Source organism: Arvicola amphibius, chromosome 6, assembly GCF_903992535.2.
Source record: "Arvicola amphibius chromosome 6, mArvAmp1.2, whole genome shotgun sequence".
Lineage (NCBI taxonomy): Eukaryota > Metazoa > Chordata > Mammalia > Rodentia > Cricetidae > Arvicola > Arvicola amphibius.
Window position 1 is genome coordinate 28,960,966 of NC_052052.2, and position 20,647 is coordinate 28,981,612.

The 20,647-nt window shown below is 53.9% G+C and overlaps 2 protein-coding genes across 2 annotated transcripts in view; both read left to right on the forward strand.

Annotated features, from left to right (window-relative positions):
- The window catches only part of Bmp8a (bone morphogenetic protein 8a), a 29,595-nt gene extending 16,950 nt beyond the window's left edge, over positions 1–12,645 (forward strand). The window contains exons 2-7 of the mRNA XM_038335299.1: positions 139–328; positions 717–865; positions 7,030–7,224; positions 7,565–7,644; positions 8,035–8,145; positions 10,734–12,645. Coding sequence (XP_038191227.1) covers positions 139–328; positions 717–865; positions 7,030–7,224; positions 7,565–7,644; positions 8,035–8,145; positions 10,734–10,883 — 875 coding nt within the window. The 3' untranslated portion in view covers positions 10,884–12,645. The remainder of the gene's footprint in view (positions 1–138; positions 329–716; positions 866–7,029; positions 7,225–7,564; positions 7,645–8,034; positions 8,146–10,733) is intronic.
- LOC119817858 (succinyl-CoA:3-ketoacid coenzyme A transferase 2A, mitochondrial) lies at positions 1,759–3,375 on the forward strand. The gene has a single exon (XM_038335297.1). The coding sequence runs from the start codon at positions 1,816–1,818 to the stop codon at positions 3,373–3,375; it is 1,560 nt and encodes a 519-aa protein (XP_038191225.1). The 5' UTR covers positions 1,759–1,815.
- Positions 12,646–20,647: the final 8,002 nt, after the last annotated feature.

Sequence of the window (20,647 nt, forward strand, 5' to 3'; positions counted from 1 at the left end):
CTGGTGTGCTCCCAGAGCAGACCACAAGCTGTGTGTATAGCAGGAGCGGCCCCCACCCCAGGCACCACAGGGAGCCCTACTCTGAGCACAAGCCATCCTGGCTCCCAATAATGACCTCATTCTCACCTTGCCTTCCAGTGGAGCGCGACCGTACCCTGGACTACCAGGAGCCACACTGGAAGGAATTCCGCTTTGACCTAACCCAGATCCCTGCTGGGGAGGTTGTCACAGCTGCTGAGTTCCGGATATATAAAGAGCCCAGCACCCACCCGCTCAACACAACCCTGCATGTCAGTATGTTCGAGGTGGTCCAGGAGCACTCCAACAGGTATCTTCCCTCTGCCCAGGTACCCACCCCACTCATGGTCTCATGGTCTAGGCTCTGGCAGGGCCTGACCAGAGGATGCATTTCTAAGAAAGGAAAGGAGCGCTTCCTGGGAGAGGCCCCTCAGACACGAGAAAGGGGCTTGGCCTGGAACCCTCTGCGCTGCCACGATGACTGTGGAGCCCTAATAGGCCACAGCTGAGCCAGTGTCCCATCAGCGCATGGACACAGTAAAATGTCCAGGGTTGGTTATCAGTGAATTGTGGTACCAGAGGAGGCCAGCCCAGAGCCGAGCACGGAAGAGGCTCTGAAAGTGGTCCCCCAGGCAGGCACAAGATACAGGCAGGCGTGCGACCTCAGCCCTTGGTTAATTGTTCTTTCATGTCCACAGGGAGTCTGACTTGTTCTTTTTGGATCTTCAGACGCTCCGATCTGGGGACGAGGGATGGCTGGTGCTGGACATTACGGCAGCCAGCGACCGCTGGTTGCTGAACCACAAGAAGGACCTGGGACTCCGCCTCTATGTGGAAACCGAGGATGGTGAGGCCCCTGGGGGTCCTGAGGGGAGGGGGTTCCAGCGGAGGCTGCCAGCCTAATACACGGAGCCCTCTCACTGGGCCACGCTTGGCCTTTCATGGGGACTCAGTGGTTAGTGGTGAGGTCCTGGACATGGGGAGGCCCCAGCCAGTGAGGGCTGCTTTCCTGCCGCTCCTAATAGCGACTGACCTCCCGAGAGCCAGCTCCGGCATCCAATGCGAGGGTACTTCTTCGTGAGAAGCAGACCTCCACTCTGAGAGGTTCTGTACTAGGAAGGAGGAGTGGGGGACCCGCACCCCAGGTTCTTAGGGTTCTTAGTGCAGAGCCTGGATTATCCCTGCTCTGCAGTGTTACCTGAGCCTCAGTTTCCCTGTCGACACGGGTTTATAGCCACTGCTTCACTCTCAGGGTTTTCAGCCCTTTATGTGGGGCAGTGAGGGCAAGAAGGACCACGTTGTAGGAGACTGGCCTGTCTGGGGTCCAGCAAAAGGCTGGAGGGATAGCTTGGAAGGAGAGGGGCAGAGCGGTGGCAGGAGTCACTCTGAGTTAGGGAAAGCTGACAAGGTACTTGGAAAGTTTCGAGCAGTTTAACAGCAGTGGGTGACAGATGTGACTGTGGCTTTAAAAGACCCAGCTAACTTCAGCCCCTCAAGGAATCCTAACCCCGCCCCTAGGTGAGCTTTCCAGGGTACTACGAGGGGGAGGGGTGGTGGCGGACTGGACCCAGCACTGGCCCTCAGTTGTCAACAGCATTACCAAGGAGTATCTATCCAAGATGTTGTGAGACTGGACAGGCGACAGGGATGGCTAAGGGTGTCCTCAGGCAGAGTGTGATCCCAGTGAGTGTCCTCCCTGCTCTGTGACGCAGCACGGAGGTGGCGTGGGGCAGCTCACAGGGTGCACCAGGCCTTTCCCACTCTGTCCCTGTCCTGGGAGCCTCGTGCCACTGAACGATGGCGGCGCTGAGGCTTCTGGCGTGGGCGCTCCCGCGCGGAGTCTCCATCTGCCGCCCACCGCCGGCGCTGCCCCACCGCCTTGTCCTCCGCTTTGCTAGCGACCGCTGCGGACGGGTCCACTTCTACACGGACCCTGTGAAGGCGGTGGAGGGCGTCAAGGATGGGGCGACCGTCATGCTCGGAGGCTTCGGGCTCTGTGGCATCCCCGAGAACCTGATCGGCGCTCTGAAGACCAAGGGCGTGAAGGACCTGAAGATCATCAGCAGCAACGTGGGCGTGGAGGACTTCGGCCTGGGCATCTTGCTGGCCTCCAAGCAGGTCAGGCGCGTGGTGTGTTCATACCTGGGTGAGAACGCGCTGTGCGAAAAGTTGTACCTGGCTGGCGAGCTGGACCTGGAGATGACTCCGCAGGGCACCCTGGCCGAGCGCATCCGCGCGGGAGGCGCGGGCGTGCCCGCTTTCTACACGCCTACGGGCTACGGCACGCTGGTGCAGGAAGGGGGCGCCCCGATCCGGTACTCGTCAGATGGCCACCTCGTCACCCTGAGCCAGCCGCGGGAGGTGCGCGAGTTCCGTGGCCGCCACTACCTGCTGGAGCACGCCATCCGCGCCGACTTCGCCCTGGTCAAGGGCTGGAAAGCCGACCGTTCGGGCAACGTGATCTTCCGGGGCAGCGCGCGTAACTTCAACGTGCCCATGTGCAAGGCCGCGGACATCTCTGTGGTGGAGGTGGAGGAGATCGTGGACGTGGGCTCTTTCCGCCCAGAGGACATCCACATCCCCAACATCTACGTGGACCGTGTGATCAAGGGGCCAAAGTACGAGAAGCGCATCGAGCGCCTGACCACGCGCGACAGCCAGCCCTCAGCCTCGAGCAAGCAACAGGACTCCATCAGGACGCGCATTATCAAGCGCGCGGCTCTCGAGTTCGAGGACGGCATGTATGCCAATCTGGGCATCGGGATCCCTGTCCTGGCCAGCAACTTCATCAACCCCAAGATGAAAGTCTACCTGCACAGTGAAAACGGGATCCTGGGCTTGGGCCCGTTCCCCTTGAAAAATGAGGTGGATGCCGACATCATCAACGCGGGCAAGCAGACGGTGACCGTGATCCCCGAGGGCTGTTTCTTCGCCAGCGATGACTCTTTTGCCATGATCCGCGGAGGACACATCCAACTGACCATGCTCGGTGCCATGCAAGTTTCCAAATACGGTGACTTGGCCAACTGGATGGTGCCAGGCAAGAAAGTGAAGGGCATGGGCGGAGCCATGGACTTGGTGTCGGGTAACACCAAAGTGGTGGTCACCATGGAACACTGCACCAAGACAAAGCAACCCAAGATCTTGGAGAAATGCACCATGCCGCTGACGGGCAAACGCTGCGTGGACCTCATCATCACCGAGAAGGCCGTGTTTAAGGTGGACCCGAAGAAGGGGCTGACGCTGGTGGAGCTCTGGGAGGGCACATCAATGGATGACCTCAAGGCCACCACAGCCTGCTCCTTTAAGGTGTGCCCCAACCTCAAGCCCATGCAGCAGATCAAACCTGTTGCTTGAGGAGCCCTGACCCCTCCCTCCAGGGCTGCTTTGCGAAGGAGTTAGCGACCACGGGGACATCTGACCTGTGTGCCACTGGCTCCTCGGGCTTCCTGCTGCCAGATGGTATCTTCTCAAGAGCCGAGTGATTTTAATTAAAAATCCTAAACTGAGCCTGTGTGTCCGGTGCCTAACTAAAGCCCTTCGCCAAAACCATCGAGGAGACTGGTCCATCTCTCCCAGTTTCTGTGACCTTCGCATACAAGCAGTTCCAGAGCATCCCCCGACAGGTCTCAAGACCAGTGCTGCTCCTCATAACTGAATCATGAACCGTAGAGAAAAGCAAAGGCGGGAAGGAATCCAGAGTTCACCTGGTGCCACGAAATGCAGAACCAGGGGTCTGTGAGCAGGAGGAGCTCTGGCTTCTCTTCCTGGACCCTTGTTTCTGCTCCTAATTTTGTTACCCTGAATCCGCTGACACCTGACTTCTTCCTGGGAGCAGCTTATGTGTCCCTAGAAGGGAGGCAGGCCTGTAGCCTGTAGCCTGTAGCCTGTAGCTGGTAGCCTGTAGCCTGTAGCCTGTAGCCTGTGGGATGAGACTGAGGGAAACTGGTTGGTGCTGTTTCTCTGCCTGGAAAACCCACTGTGCATAAACAGTGTCCAGCATGTCTCCAAAGAGGCCCAAGCTCAGCACATGGATGAATCCTTACCTAGTGAACTGCAGTGTCTCCCGTTGCCCCTACCACACTGGCATTCTGTCCGGGAAGTCCTCTCTTCCCTTCCTAACTCCAATATGGCATCTTGGGGTCTGTCATTCTGAATCTGTAATCTTACAGTGAAAGTGGAAAAAGTTACATAGGTGTGTGTGTGTGTGTGTGTGTGTGTGTGTGTGTGTGCCCTGAGAAAGCATCCCCCCCCCATTCCTTTCTGTCCAGAGCTGGGAAGCCTGGTGGCCTTCGACCAGATAGAGTTCTGTCTGATGATGGGGATCGAGGAGCAGAGCTGATAGGGAAGGTGTTCTCTGATTCGGGCGAGGAACACCTTCTCTGGGCCCATCAAATACGGAACTCTGAAAAGAGCAGCAGCAGTTCCTGTGGGCTTCTGCCCCGCCTCACTCGGTCTCTGCCTTGTGCTGGGCGGGGTAGGAGTTGCTTGGCTCTGCAGCTGCTTGCTCCAGGCCTTGAAGAGTTGATGCCCTCTCTGGGTCTTAGTTTGTGTGCCCCTAAAATGGGAACCTTGGCTTAGCTGCATCCATGGGCTCCCAATACACCTTGCCTTGGGAGCCCCCAGAGGTCCCCAGCACCCATCCGAGCTGACTTTGAGGAGTTCAGCCAAGGACTGCTCTGTGTCCAGCAGAGCCTAGAAAACCAGTTACATAAAAGAAAAGCAAACGTGGCTGAGCCTGGAACACTGATGGCCTCTGAGTTCCACAGAAGCCGGGCCTCTGGGACTCCACAGTAAGAAGCAGGGACACAGGCCCTGTCCTGGGCCCAAGCCTGCCCCTTGTGTCATTCACAGGGCCTGACACTGTGGGTCCTTCCAGCTCCCAGCTGCTCCGTCCTCCCGGTGTGTGGTCCCGGGGCCCTCGCTATCTTTCCCTCTGCCTGAGGCTCTGCCTTCTCACACCACCTGCTTCCCACCAGTCTCACTCCGGACCCCATTCCTCCTGCCTGACCTCACCTGAGTCTCTTCCGGGCCACGCCTGCAGCCCACGCCCCTTGTCCCCTTGTCCCATAGCCCTCACCCGTGGTCCTAGGATGGAGTCTCAGGTCTCACACTTTTGTTAGTAGCAGGTGAAGTCATAGGTCAAAGCTTTCCTTTCAAGTGGCAGGTGAACATCTGGAGTCCGGTCCAGATGTGGAGTGTGGAGTCCAGCTGCCTGAAGGGCTGAACTTTGAGTGGACAGTGGCCTTGACTCAGTGTGTGACGAAGAACCTGGTAGAGTGCAAACAGAGCACACGGACCTGAGTGTACATGCACGTATGAGTGTGTTCTGTTTCGTTACAGCTTGTGTTGGGATTATACCTAAGGCTTCGTGCTTACCAGACAAGGCTCCACTCCTGAGCTGAGGCCTCAGCCTGTTGGGTTCTTTTACCTTTTTCCAGGGTTGGGTAGAACCCAGGACTCTGAGCATACTAAGTGAGAACACTGAGTCACATTAGTGTCTGTATATATACATGCATGTACATGTGTGCATCAGTGCTTGTAACATGCCAACCGAACAACGGTTCTGTGTTCAGTGATGGATAACGTGAGCATCGTCGGGCTTTGGTGTAGGAATCTCACATGGGCACCAAAGGGAATGGTTCTGAGCCGTGTCATGGCTGCTGCGTGTGGCCATTATCGTGCAGAATGATTCTAATGATTCTAACAATGGGAAAGGTTTGCAGTGCTAAAGACTGTTACAACTTAAACCAGCAGGACAGAAGCAGCCCAGGATGTGCAATAGAAGAGCTCTGGAGTTGTGAAGGAAATTTATGGTTACTCTTCCTTCTTGAAAGTTCTTTACCCTCCTGTGTTTATCACACTGTTTGCCTGTTTTTATTTGATTTATATTTTTAATTTTATTTGTAAGGTTGGTTTTTTTTTTTTTTTAGACAGCCTTAGTGGGTCTAGAACTCACCTATGTAGACCAGGCTAACCTCAAATTCATAGATATCTGCCTGCTTCTGCCTCCTGAGTGCTGGAATCAAATACATGCGCCACAATGCTGAACCTTGTTTGCTTTTGGAAACAGGCTTCTATTTGACTGACCCCCAACTCAATATGTAGAATAGAATGACCTTGACATCCTCATCCTCCTGTATCCTCTGCCTAAAGGTCAGGTTTGCAGGAGAGTGCCGCCATGCCAGCTTAATATGCTACTTCTGCAGTTAGGAAGGACAGGGGCCCCCAGCAAAGTCTGAGCTGATTCTGGAGGCTTTGCTCTCCTGGGTTGACTGTATTGTGGAAGCATCTGCAGTCCTTAGTGGCTCAGGGGACCCCCCATAGGCTCCACTCTCCCCGTGGACAAGCTCCAGTCTGGCTCCCTGAAGCCCCCCCCCCCCTTCTTTGAAGCCCTCTGCTGGCCTGGTGAACACACACCAGCACTGGATTGAGCCTGATGTGAACTGAACCTTCTCACCTCTGGCCCTGCTTAGTCTGGGACCAGGGTTGTGGGCATCAGTGGGCATCAGGGCAGCGAATGTCCTGCCCTTGGATGATCAAGCTTGCCAGGCTGAGAGGATAAGCCCTAGCAATGTCCTTGCAGAGGCAGCCATGAGCTGGCGGGTCATGAACCCCACGTTCTAGTCCCCAGAAAGTGCAGGATGAAGATGGGACGGGGTGTTAGGTCACTGGACCAAGCGAGTCCGGGTCCTGAGCATCACCAGCAGAGGACTCTGCTCATCTCTGAGTGCCTGTGACTTGGGGTACAGTGAGGACTGCCTGAGGAAATGTTTCCTGTCTATGTCAGGTTATGCCTGTGGCTGCTGAGGTCCTTGTCCCTGCCACCTCAGACCTGCTGGCCCAAGTGCTTGGGTAGGAGAAATAGGTTCATAGATGCCACACCACCATCCACAAGTCAGTCAGTTTCTCTCTCTCTCTCTCTCTCTCTCTCTCTCTCTCTCTCTCTCTCTCTCTCTCTCTCTCTCTCTCTCTCTCTCTCTCTCACATATCTCTGTCTCCATTTCCCAGGGCACAGCATGGATCCTGGCCTGGCAGGTCTGCTGGGACAACAGGCACCACGCTCCAGACAGCCTTTCATGGTCACTTTCTTCCGAGCCAGCCCAAGTCCTGTGCGGGCCCCTCGGGCAGTGAGGCCTCTGAAGAAGAGGCAGCCAAAGAAAACGAACGAGCTTCCCCATCCCAACAGACTCCCAGGGATCTTTGGTGAGGGTGGTATTGAGCCTCATCTGAGGCCCCTTCAGAAAGCGGTGGTCTGCCAATGAATCTAACTGGTGTGCCTAGCAGGGAGGGTGGGAAGTGTGCAGAGAAATCAGAAGCCATGTGTGCTGAGGCCACCTGCTGAACACAGCCACACCCTGTGGTGACGGGAGCCACTAGGACTGCTGAGCTAGGTCATGGCTTAAGCAGGGATCCAGAAGTAGAACTTGTGATTCCAATGGGTTAGCTTCCTGTCATCCTCCATTTGTAAACGTGCCTGTTAATGCCACCCCGACACTGGGAGTGGAACCCCTGAATAGACTTGGTACCGTTTTTGTCCCTGCAGACGATGGCCACGGCTCCCGAGGCAGAGATGTTTGCCGTAGGCATGAGCTCTACGTCAGCTTCCGGGACCTCGGCTGGCTGGTAATGTCTGCTTCTCCTCTCTGAATGCCACCTGAAGAGCCTGGTGTTTCCGGGGAGGGGGTGGAGCTACTGTGCCTTTAACTGTGCATTATAGCCATGAAAACAGAGGCCACCTGAGCCCTCTGCCCAGTAAACTGTCAGCACTAGAATGGGGAAACTGAGGCTGGGTGGGCGGAGCCTTTGAGCTCTTCCTGCCACAGCTGCTGCAGGAGGCGTGGGGGCAGCTGTGGGGGACACAGCAGAGGAGGGTGAGGCCTGGAGGACAGAGCTGGGGTGGCACCCTGCATGTTGAGGGGATGAGGGTTCACAGCCTCAGGTCACCCTTTGACAGGAGTTGCGCCAATGGTCTTGGAAGGACACGCTGATGTGACTCACCTTTCCCCCCCACAGGACTGGGTCATCGCCCCCCAGGGTTACTCAGCCTATTACTGCGAGGGGGAGTGCGCCTTCCCACTGGATTCCTGTATGAATGCCACCAATCATGCAATCTTGCAGTCCTTGGTCAGTACCACAGTGGCCAGCTGGGACCCAGGGGGCGGGGGCAGGCAGTGGAAAGAATGTCAGCAAGGGGGGTGGGCTTTCTCTGCAGACTTAGCTACAGAGTGTCATTCCATGGCTGCCTGTGTGACCTCAGTGTGCCCAGTGGACATGGTGGCGCTGACCTTTCTAGTGTGCATGTATGCTTATCCGTCGTGCTTGTCAGATGGGCCTCCCCTTGGGCTCTCTGCTCTTCTGGGCCTTGGCTCATTCCTGGTGTTTCCCCCTCATATATCCCAGGCTGGATTCAGACTCTGTGTGTAACCAAGGATAACTTGAACTTCTGCTCACCTGCCTCCAGCCCAGAGTGCTGGGATTATATGTGTGCAGTATTATGCCTAATTCATGTGATGTGTGGATCAAGTCCAGGGCTTCCTGCGCTAAGCAGGCACACAGCCAGCTGAGATCTCCCCAGCGCCCTGCCTCTGCCTCTGTGTTTTGACCCCACTTTTTCCCTGACTGCTCCTTCAGGGGGTGAGCAGCGATGGAAGCAGGTTCTAGCAGGAATCACACCGCAGCCTGTATTTGAAGGCGTTGGTGCTTACTGACTCTGGGGTCTAGATCTTATTCTAGAATGCTTTTTCTGGAATCCTGGTGTCCCATGGTTTTGTGTTTATCTGGCAAGAGGCTGTGCCAAGTGATGCCCTGGACTGAGCATCATGAATTACGAAGAGCTGTCTGAGCTGATGCTAAGGCATCCTTTCACCGTGGCCACTGGCATTTGCCGGACACCTGGAGCCACTGTCCTGGGAGGAGCAGCTCAGGGTGACACTGAGATACTCAGTCTTTAGTCCCCTGGTATGATGGGTAGACCGTCGCCTCCCAGGTCTCGTTTCCTCCCCCACTTTGCTCTGGCCTCTGTTTCCCTGTTGACAATGGCTTGGCCGAAGTAAGCAAGTGCTCATGACCTGCCTGGCAGACGTGACCATCTCTGTCCCCTGGGAGGCTGAAGTAAGAACGTAAGCAAAGCAACAGTGAATGAGAGGAGAACCATGTGTTCTGGGGTAAAGTGGCTTATTGATGATAGGGGGAGCCTGGTTTGGGCTTCAGCATCAGGACCATCCAGGGCAGCAATAGAAAGAAGAAAGTCACGCCAGGCACTGTGGGGGTGCACACCTTTAATCCCAGTACTCAGGAGGTAAAGGCAGGCGGATCACTGTGAGTTCGAGGCCAGCCTGGTCTACAGAGCGAGTTCCAGGACAGATGGCCCCATCTGTGCTGTGAATCAGTTTGTGGATGTTGTGTGAGTGAGAGGCTGTTCTCCACATCACCACTCAGTGAAGCCTAGGGCTGTGGCCAGTGTAGGAAGGAGGACGTACCTTGTGCTGTCTACCCTCTTCTCTGCAGTGGCCCAGCTCAGGAACGCTCCCTCAGAGTTCAGCCATTTCGCCCCCCCACACACATACACACTCATACTCACGATGGACGTCTCTTAGTTCTGCCCCATGCATCTGTAGATGGAGATGTGGGCAGCAGCTACCCCAGGTGCCAGTCTGGCTGTATGTCACCCTGGAGACCTGTCCTCCTCCACGGCCTCGGCCTCGGTGGGGCTGCCGCCCCATAACAGTCCAGTCAGCAGGGCCGCAGTGCAGAGGCTGTGGAAAGAGGGTACTCATCAAATTGCTCTATGTAGCCCCTGATCCTGGGACCTGGAAAGCCTGTGGAGCTCGGGGCGGCTGAACGCACACACGCACGCACGCACGCACACACGTATGCACACATATGGAGGTAGTAGATTCTTGTCCCCTCAGCCTCCCCTCTGGTGGGAACCTTGAGAGGAATCCAGTTTGAACTCCGGGATAAGCATGTTTAGAGGCTGAAAGACTATGACTCACTGAGACTTTCAGGAAGGCAACACTACTTTAGCGGCGGATTAACACTGCTTTCAAGGCCAGTGGCAGTGGGAATCTCACTGCCTCTGTGCATCACATACAAAGCCAGTCTTGTCTCACAAGTTCAGAGGCTGAGCCACATCAAGTGGGGCAGAGTTCAAGAGCTTATGCGTTCTAACTCAGTCTGCTCGCTCTCTCGCTCTCTCTCTCTCTCTCTCTCTCTCTCTCTCTCTCTCTCTCTCACACACACACACACACACACACACACACACATGGCTCTACACCTGTTGGGGATGTAGTAACACACACACACATACACACACATGGCTCTACACCTGTTGGGAATGTAGCAATGCACAGAACAGTGTGTGGGGCAGTGAGGGTCCAGAAGAGGCACCTCAGCGGGTACACAGCCATGGGCACCCAGTGCCGGGGACCAGCAGAGTCATCTGTGTTTGGCAGAGCGGATATGGCAGTAGACCGGGGGCCCGAGAGTGCCAGTGGGTTTGTGTGTCAGGCCCTCTAAGCTAGTGCCTGGGCTGTGCTCTGAGGTCAGAGGGTGGGACAAAGGTACAGCCGGGAGCTACTCTAGCCAAAGGTAGAGAATGCCCTTGGGCTGGTCTAGAAAGGAAGCAAGTGAGAGCTGGGGCTTTGCTGGGCGGGTCGTTGAGGAGGGCACCAGGTTCATGCCCTTGCCTGCATCTCCTCCCTCCTTGCCAGGTCCACCTGATGAAACCAGATGTCGTCCCCAAGGCCTGCTGCGCACCCACCAAACTGAGTGCCACCTCTGTGCTCTACTACGACAGCAGCAACAACGTCATCCTGCGCAAGCACCGCAACATGGTGGTCAAGGCCTGCGGCTGCCACTGAGGCCCTGCTCTGCAGCCTGCTTCTGCTACCTTACCCGTCTGGTCGGGCCCCCTTCCAGAGGCAGGAAACCCTCCTATGCTGTCGTAGCTCAGACGGGGGCAACGGGAGGCCCTGACTTCCCCTGGTCACTTCCTGCTAAAATTTTGGTCCTTTCCCAGCTCCTCTATCCCCTCCTTGGGCTTTGTGACCTATTGCCCGCCCCCTTCCGCTCCCCCAGCACAGACTGAGAGCATGTGGCATCCCAGAGCTGTGCTGACTGAGGGGTCTGGGGTCAGCACTGAAGACCCACATGAGAGGAAGACCGGTCCTTGGCCATCCCCAGCCCAGAATGGTCAATCCTGGATGGTCTAAGGCAGCCCTGGAGTGTGAAACTGGCTGACCTGGACTCTGCACCATCCACCGCGGCAGGGGGTGGAGGGCGTGTCCAGATATAACAGACACGCCCACTTAGGTCAGTGCATCGCTGTCCTCCTGTGTTGCGGAGTTAGCTTGTTAGAAATAGGCTAGTCAGAGGCAGCTGTGGTAGTGCACACCTTTAACCCCAGCACTAGAGAGACAGAGGATCTCTGTGAGTTCAAGGCCACACAGGGAGATCCTGTCTCAAAAAAGAGAAAACAAAAGAACCATCTGGCTGGGACCAGTGAAAGGGACATTTTATGACCTGTGTCCTGGGCCTGCCCTTCTGCCTAGGAGCAAAGGACCCTGGGAACTTCCAGTTCCCTCTACCACGGCTACCATGCTGACCAGTTGGGAGCTGGACGCTGAGATAGAGCGAACTCTCAGAAGCGAGAACACCCTGAAGTGACTGGTGCAGGTTGGCACCGGTGGGGGCCACTGCTTCTTCTAGCTGATGGCCTGCTCAGGGATCCCCTCCGAGCGCTCAGCTGCACCTGGACAGGTCTCCACATCCTCAGCACAGAGCTGCAGAATGCTGCCACTGGCTACTCGGAGGGAAAGGTCTTGGCTTCCCTCTTCTCCAGGAAAAGCCACCCATTCCCATTCCACCTAGGCCCTCCAGTCAGGCGTGGGGCAAAGGGGAGGAGTGTCCACGTTTGCTTATGTCTGGGAACTAAGAACAGGTTGGTCACCAAGTTGGCGTCTCCCTGGGGGCCCAGCAGCCCCATCCTGTTTCTGGGACCTGTGAGTCAAAGAAAGGGCCCCTGTCCCAGGGGACTGGCAGGTGGTAATTAGGCCGAGTTGGGTGGGGAGGCTCGGAAACCACTGCTCTCCTTGGGGCAGCCGCTGGGAGCTGGAGTGTTTATTTGATTTCTGACTTGCTAAGCCTGTAATTTACCTGCGGGAACAGAGTCCAGCTGCCCAAACTGTGTCATTAAGAGCAGGTCCTGGGCCCATCCCCATCTCAAGACACACCCAGCGGAGGTGGACCCACCCAGGTGCCCAGGGATGCACTCGCTGGGGTTCACACTCTGTACCCCTGAATGGGCCTCAGGGAGGCTAGGACTCGTGACCTGAGTGAGGCTGGAGGGAGTGAGATTGGGGGCCATGCTGCAGCCCGGCAGCCTCGCCCCTTGGGCCTGAGAGGGTTTTCTGTTTGAGGTCGGAGGAGGGGACCCCTCCATGTATACAAAGAATGAGCCCAGGATATCTGCAAGATGGTGACTTCACCAAGAGCTTCAGGCTTCCTGGGCTGGAGAGACGGTTCAGGAGTTAGGAGCACTGGCGGCTCTTCCAGAGGACCAGGGTTTGATTCCCGGCACCCACCTGGCAGCTCACAACTGTCTATAACTCCAGTTCCAGAGGACCCAATGCCCTCTTCTGGCTTCCAGTAACTCTGCATGCATGTGGTGCACAGACATACATGCAGACAAAACGCTCGTATACATAAAAGTAAATAAATCTTTAAAAAAGAACAAAAGAGCTTTGGGCTTCAAAGAAAGGCTGACTGGGATTGCACAAGGCCTCCACCTGAATGTCAGGACACTGACTTCTTAGTGTCTGGACAAATGACTTTTCTTACCCAAGCTTAAATCTCCCATCTGTAACACAAAGCTGGCTTTCTGTTATTGTAACAAAACGCCAGAGACAATCAATTGGAGGCAGGAAAAGGTTTCTCTTGACTCATAGCTTCAGAGGTCTGTGGTTAGCTTGCCCTACCTCTTTTGGCTGGTGGTGAGGCAACCAATTATGGCAGAGACCAAGAAGGGACAAAATCACTCATCTCAGGGAGGACAGGAAGCTGAAGAAAGGAAAAAGTAGATTGAGCCCCAGACTCTCCTTCAATGACACAAGCCCTGTGACCAGAAAAACCTCCTCAGCCATAGCTGCCATCAGCTCCTGAGCCTGGGACTAAGCCTCGAGTCCACAGGCTGTTGGGGACATCCCAGATCTAAATTGGAGCCACGGTTTTTCATTTCCTGCCAGAGGACCTCTCTACTTCCCTGGCCATCCTCTCAATCTTAACTGACGAGAATCCCCCTGAACCATAGCAGGAAGTGGAGGCATTAATGTTGATCTTGTCAGGGCCAGCATCTAGCCAGGTTTGGTCGGGGCACCTGCGTATGTGAAATGAGTGTTTGAAAATGCAGCCCCTGTACTGTCACAAGGCAGAGCAGGAGCACGGGGCCACTGTGACTTCCTCCCCCAGCAAAGCAAAGGCCTGGGAGTCACAGCCTCCAGTGCTCAGACATCTGGCAGTCATGGGTGACACGGAGTGGAAACACTTAGAGAAGATAGATAAATATACAAAACATAGCACCTGGGGTATCAGCGCTATCACAAAGACCATCTGGCTTAAGGTGCCCTCTGACCACCCAAGGTATACATCAGAAGCAAAAAATGACCTTCACTGGAGGCCCCTAAGGGCAATGAGAAAACACCACAGGACATAAAGGCAGGACTGACTGTGGGAGACAGACCTCATGACATCTTCATGGCTGCAGCCCAGCACATCTGGATGCCAGCTGGGTACAGTGCTTTTCCCGTGTCTAGCTGCAGGAAAGTAGGAGATGCTCTATGGAGAAACTCCCTACAGTTTACAGGAAGAGAGGCCGGGGGCACAGGTTTGGAGTGGAGCAGAACAGATCTACCATCACGTCCTGACTCTGGTGTCTCTGTACTCTGCCCCTGCCTAGCCCTCAGACATGCACACAGACAGAATATTGTATGCATGATAAATAAATAAATAAATAAATTCTTTACTTAGGAAACTTACATATATAACTGGGGGATGTTTTTAAAATTAAATTTAAATTTAAAACTTAAAGGATAGACTCCAAATCCTATAATTGCACTGTCTGGATAACCAGGGTTAATAATCCCCCCAGTCTCTCTGTGTACACACACGTCTGCACGGCATTTGTGGGTAACCTACAAAGTCAGAGGGGCACTTTACACTGCCGGTGAACTGGTTTATCCAATAGAGGGTGCGCTTTGAAAATTTATATTAAGTATTTTTTAAAACAAATCTGAACAGCTGTCTGTGCCTTGATCCCTGCTTCCTCCCTACAGGACAGGCTCCTCGGTAGGCAGAAGCCCTGGGCTCACTGGTGATCTCAAGGTCAGCCCACAGCCGGGCGGTGGTGGGTGGTGGCGTGCACATCTTTAATTCCAGCACTGGGGAGGCAGAGGCAGGCGGATCTCTGTGAGTTGGAGGCCAGGCTGGTATAGAGAGAGTTCCAAGACAGCCAGGGCTGCACAGAGAAACCCTGTCTCACAAAACAAAACAAAACAAAAAAAACACAAGCCCAGGAACCATGAGGTTGGGAGCTCGCTCCTCCTTTGTGCAGCATCCGGTACGAGTGGAGCCACAGGAGGACTCTGGAGGGAGCTGGTGACAGCACAGGGCAGGCCCCTCTCCTCTTAGGGTCAGGAGAACTCAGAATACACAGCCACACGTGGGTCAATGGAATAACCCTGAAGAAGCCACCCAATGACCTCGTCTCTTAGTTCTACTTCCTCGGGATGTTCAGGGATGCCCTGAGCCAGTCCTCACTACCCCAACCCGATTTTCATCTTTGTTTCAGAGCCATGTTAACCCTTTCTCCTGGCGGTCTCAGTCCAGCCTGCTCTCCCTGTCCATATGTCAGCTTGAAATCAGCCATAACTGACCCCTCCATTCTCTCCTCTCTTGAACCTCACCCTGACCTCGGTAGCTGACCTTACCTAGACTCACAGCTTCCTGCCCAACCACTGTAGCTGGCCAGCCACAAGACAGACCTGTTTTCAGGAGCCAGATCAAGCCCAGCTATCATGGTACACGCCTTTAATCTCAGCACTCTGGAGGCAGAGGCAGGGAAATCTCTATGAGTTCAAGGCCAGCCTGGTTTACAGAGTGAGTTCCAGGACAGCCAAGGCTAAACAGAGAAACCCTGTCTCAAAACACCAAAACAAAAAACAAAACAAAACAAACAAACAAAAAAAAACAGGAGTCAGGTCCTGCTGGGCTCTAAAGTCAATGACCATGGCCCAAGTCAACCTCATGTGGGAAAGCCCAGTATGTCAATAGGCAACTAACTGGTCTGGAGCCACCAAGGCTAGGGCAGTAGGCTTCTCCTCCCCTCCAGGTTTATCCTCACTGTGACCCCAAATAACAACACATCCTGAGAGCAATAGCGCCACCCACAGGTTTTTTATTTCAAAACAGAGACGAGCAGGAGGCAGCTAGTGGGGGTGAGGCTTCCTGGTGACTGGTGGGGCTCAGCCTTTATGCTAGAGATGCCATAGGGGCATGACAAGTCAAAATCAGGTCTACACAGTGAGGCCAGCCTACTGTAGGCTGCCATTTCCAGGCAGGAATTGGGAGAGGTGGCGTGAGAACAAATCTGGCTTGTGTATGTTTGACCAGTTCCAAATGGAACCTGGCTGCCCCATGGGAGAAAAATTCTGGCTTAGCGTCAGCGGGTGAATGAGGAGAGGCCACATTGTGAGACTGACTACAGACACGTAGACACGTAGGCCGTTAGACACGGTACCAGTGCGTGTGAGAGCAGAAACAGGCCTGGCCAACCTGGTCCCTGCCTGGTACCAGCAGAACAGAGAGGCACTTCTGCCCACTTTGATCTCAACTCTTCCTGCACTGAGCACGTGTAGACGTCTCCCCAAGGTCTCAGCCTCAGAAGAACGGCAGCAAGGTTAGGTCTATCCCAGCTGCCACCTCTGGGTACCACCAGCTGGAGGTCACAGATGGCCAAGACAGGTTGGGGCACTCCACGCCTGGGAGAGCCAGTGGCTAGGCACAACTGCTCATAGTAAGGAGGGAGACACTTGTACTGGCTCCCAGGCCCCAGCTACACCTGAGAAAGAGCTCAGAGCATGGCAGGCCAGGCTGTACTTCAGAGGAAGCCAAAGGGGTCAGGCCCATGCAGGCTTGCTTCCTAGGATACCCCCAGCACCAGCGCTCACAAGGCTACCTCCCCCACCCCGAAATCACAGAGCCAAACGCAGAGAGCAGAGAGCACAGCCTCCTCGCCTGTGCTCACTCCAGGCTGCAGTGACTGCCTGCTTTGGCTTCTTAGCCTCTGGGCCTTGGCAGGCAGAGCTGAGGAGTCAGGGGTCAAAGAGAAGGAAAGCGTGAGAGGCCGAAAGGCTCGGGGACCCCATCTGCACCCAGAACCTGACCACAGAGAGCTCTCTCCAGACTGCACAAGGCTTCCAGCCAGGACAGGAGCAGGGTGACCTAACTCGACCTACTTCAAGACAGTGGGGCCTTTGGACCTCCTCAAACACCCGAACTCACCACCAAGACAGTCTGCTTTGCACAAGTCAGGAAGAACTGGAAACCACTGGTGTTTGGGCCTAGCTGACCTCAGAGAGGCTTGTGAGGAACAAGCATGGCTTCCTGCACCCTGCTCCCAGTCCTTAAAGCGTGTCTGCACAGACCGTCGGCAGCGCTCTGCAGGCTGACCCTCGCTCTGCAATGCATTGGCCTCACAGATGGGGTACCTGGTTCTTTCCTCACCGGTGAAGCAGGCTAAGGAAAGTTGTTTTGATCTTTTAATACTGCTTTCTCTTCTCATTTATTCAGCAAATACGAGCTACGTGGTAATGGGACTCCTGTGGAGGTAGGCCCCAGCCATGGGGAGACTCATTCCCTAGTGGGGAAGAACCCCCAAAAGGTGGCTGTAGAGAGCCTGGGGTAACGTGCTCACCGTCACATGGGGAGTGGAGTTGGGATCCCCATAAAGTCGGACACATGCCTGTAACCTCAGCACTGAGGGCGGGGGCGGAGATGGGCAGCTCCAAGGGCTTGCTAGCCAGCTGGCCTGCCGAAATGGGGAGCTTCCGGTTCATTGGGAGTCACTGCCCAGGAAGACACCACACATCCTTCTCCACCCTGGGAAGCTGGAAGGTCAGCTGCACAAGACCATTCTCAGTGGACAGCGAGTTCAAAGGCAGCCAGGGCTACATGAGATTGCCTCAAAAACAAAAACAAGGGGAATTTAAAATGTAGAGGTCGGGCAAGACGGCTCAGAGGCGAAAGCACTTGCTGGGTGTGGTGACCTGAATTCTGTCCCTGGCACCCAAATAAAGGTGGCAGGAAAGGACCAATGCCACAGTTGTTGACTTGGCTGTCACACAGGCATCATGACGTGTGCCCCACATGGAACACACAATAATTGCAAGTAAATATATTTTTACTCTTTGGTTTTTCGAGATAGAGTTTCTCTGTGTAGCTCTGACTGTCTTGGAACTCACTCCCTGGACCAGGATGGCCCCAAACTCAGAGATGCACCTGCTTCTGCCTTCTGAGTGTTGGGAGTAAAGGCCTGCTGTGAATTCTTTTTTTTTTTTTTGTTAAAATTAAAATTGAGTGAGCATGTCCAAGCATGACAGCACTTGCCTGTACCCCCAGGACTTGGTAGACGCAGATGGCAAATTCATGGCCAGCCTGGGCTATGTGTTAAGTTCTAGGCTATTCAGGGCTACATAGTAGGAACCTGTCTAAGCAACAACAAAAAGATAGCTCTGACTAGACTAGCAGGAGGCAGAGGCCATCTTGGAGACCGAAAGATACCTAGGAGAACTGTGTGGGAGGGGTGGGAGGGAGGAATCCAGCTGGGCCCAGATGAATGCCAAGACTGAGGCCCAAGACCCTGACCAGCAAGCTCGGTGGTAGTGTCTGCTAAAACACAAAGTGTGGAGAACTCGATGACTTTGATCTGAGAAGTCTAAGGGGGTCTACGTAGAAGCCACTGAAGACCAGTTCATCCAGGGACAGGAAGTTCCTGCCCAGGATAGAGCCTCTCAGTGGGGTGCTACTGCCCTCTAGAGACTACTTGGAAACGGCAACTTATGTCCGTAATATTTGGCCTAACTACAAAGTCAGATCCTGTTTTAAAAACTAACAGCCCAATGACGCCTAGGCCTTTAATTCCAGCAGAGGTAGGCGGATCTCTGTGAGTTCAAAACCAGCCTGGTCTACAGCGGGAGTTCCAGGACAGCTAGGGCTACCCAGAGAAACCCTATCTTGAAAAACCATACACAGAGAAAGCCTGCCTCAAAAAACAAAACAAACAAAAACAAAACAAAACAAAACAAAAGGCATGGAGGCCTTTGTAACCCCAGAAATTAGGAGATGGAGGTGGGAGAATCAGGAGTTCAAGGTCATTCTCAGACCAGTTGGGCTGTATGAGATCCTGTCTCAAAACAACAAACAAAACAACACCAAGTGATGATGATGAGGCATCCTTTAATCCCAGCGTTCAGGACACAGAGGCAGCCGGATCTCTGGGAATTCCAGGCCAGCCTGGTCTACATCATAAACCCTGGGCCAATCAGGGCTACACAGTGAGGCCCTGTCTTTAAAAAATAATAAAAGTTTAATTGAATTTCATAAAAACAAGTATTTTAAAAAATATTTATTTATTTATTTACTTATTATGTACACAATATTCTGTCTGTGTGTATGCCTGCAGGCCAGAAGAGGACACCAGATCCCATTACAGATGGTTGTGAGCCACCATGTGGTTGCTGGGAATTGAACTCAGGACCTTTGGAAGAGCAGGCAATGCTCTTAACCACTGAGCCATGTCTCCAGCCCCCATAAAAACAAGTTTTTACACAGCAAAAATACATTATAAACAAAGTGAAATAAACAGCCTGATAAACCGAGAGAAGTGTTCGGGTGCCTCCCACATCACACGGTGTCTGATACCCGAAGACAGGCAGGAGCTTGCATCAGGCGTTTGGCTCAGGCGGTGGTCGTTGGTGGTGAACCTGAGTATACAGCGTGCCTGATGGCTTCATTGCCCAGCTCCAATGGGGGGGAGGAGCGGGGAATGTTAAGTCTGAAAGGTGGAGTGGCTGGAGAGAGGGTTCAACAGGTAAGAGCTCATAATGGTCTTTCAGAGGCAGGGTTTGATCCTCAGCACCCACATCCGATTGCTCAGAACCACTGTAACCCCAACTCCAGGGCAATGGACACCAGTGTCCAGAGGCACCTGCTCTCATGCCCTTGCGCGAACACACACACACACACACACACACACACACACACACACACACACACACAATTAGAAATAAACTTTAAAAATGTTTGAAAGGTGGTAGTGACACACCTATAATACCTGGAAGGCAGGAGGATTTGGGCTAGTTTGAGGCCAATCAGTCTACACAGTGAGTACCAAAACAGACAAAGCAGTACGGTAAGACCCTGTCTCCAAAGTAAAGTAAGACAGCTAGCTGCATGTAACTCGAGCTCCAGAGGAGCCAGCACCCCTTCTGGCCTCCTCAGAAACCCATACCTGCTGATGTGTACACATAGCACATACAATTACAAACAAATCTTTTTGTTTGAGACAAGTTCTGTGTAGCCCTGGTCATTCTGGAACTCACTCTGTGTAGACTGGGCTGGTCTCAAACTCATAGATCCATCTGCCTCTGCCTCCAGAGTGCTGGGATTGGACTCAGGCATCACCACAGCTTGTTGAGAGTAATTTGACCCTTTGACACACACGTTCTAGGAATTTACCCTCAAGATTGTTGTGGGATGCATTTCCTCTGGGCAGATCAGATGCAAGACTCAATCACCTTCAATTTGGAGGGGATTTGGGAAATTACTGCAAGGTCACCCTCACCTGAGATTAAGACACACACGTACATGTGCGCACACAGACACACACTGCAAGGTCACCCTCACCTGAGATTAAGACACACACGTATGCATGCGCGCACACACACAGAGTAGCCATTAGTGTGCAATTCTGCCCTAATTGCATGTGGCCTTGTGGGCTGAGTCTTGGGAGGTCCTTGATGTACAGGTTGGGGATGGTTTGGGGTGGGGTGGGGTCCATCTCTATGCTTGTAGGGAGTCATCCATGGTTAGTATAGTCTCTATCACAGCTGTTTGAAGATACCCACACACCTGTCAGTAATCCCTCCCCCAGTAAGGAAGCCTGGTAAACTTACTGGGTGAACTGGTAGACTACTTCTTTTTTTTTTTTTTTTTTTGGTTTTTCGAGACAGGGTTTCTCTGCAGCTTTTTTAGAGCCTGTCCTGGAACTAGCTCTTGTAGACCAGGCTAGCCTCGAACTCACAGAGATCCGTCTGCCTCTGCCTCCCGAGTGCTGGGATTAAAGGCGTGCGCCACCACTGCCCGGCTTAGACTACTTCTTATAAGGAGAGAGCAGACTGTTTACACCTCCTCGGGGGAGGATTCTGACTAAACGGGCGTGCCCCCTAAATGTGTGCACTGTGCGTTACTCCATCAGCAGGGCCCTGGCTGGGTCAATGGTGGTCAATATGCCATGTGGACTACATTCCAGAGGCTGCCACACCAACAAAGCAAAGTGAGAAAAGAACATTTT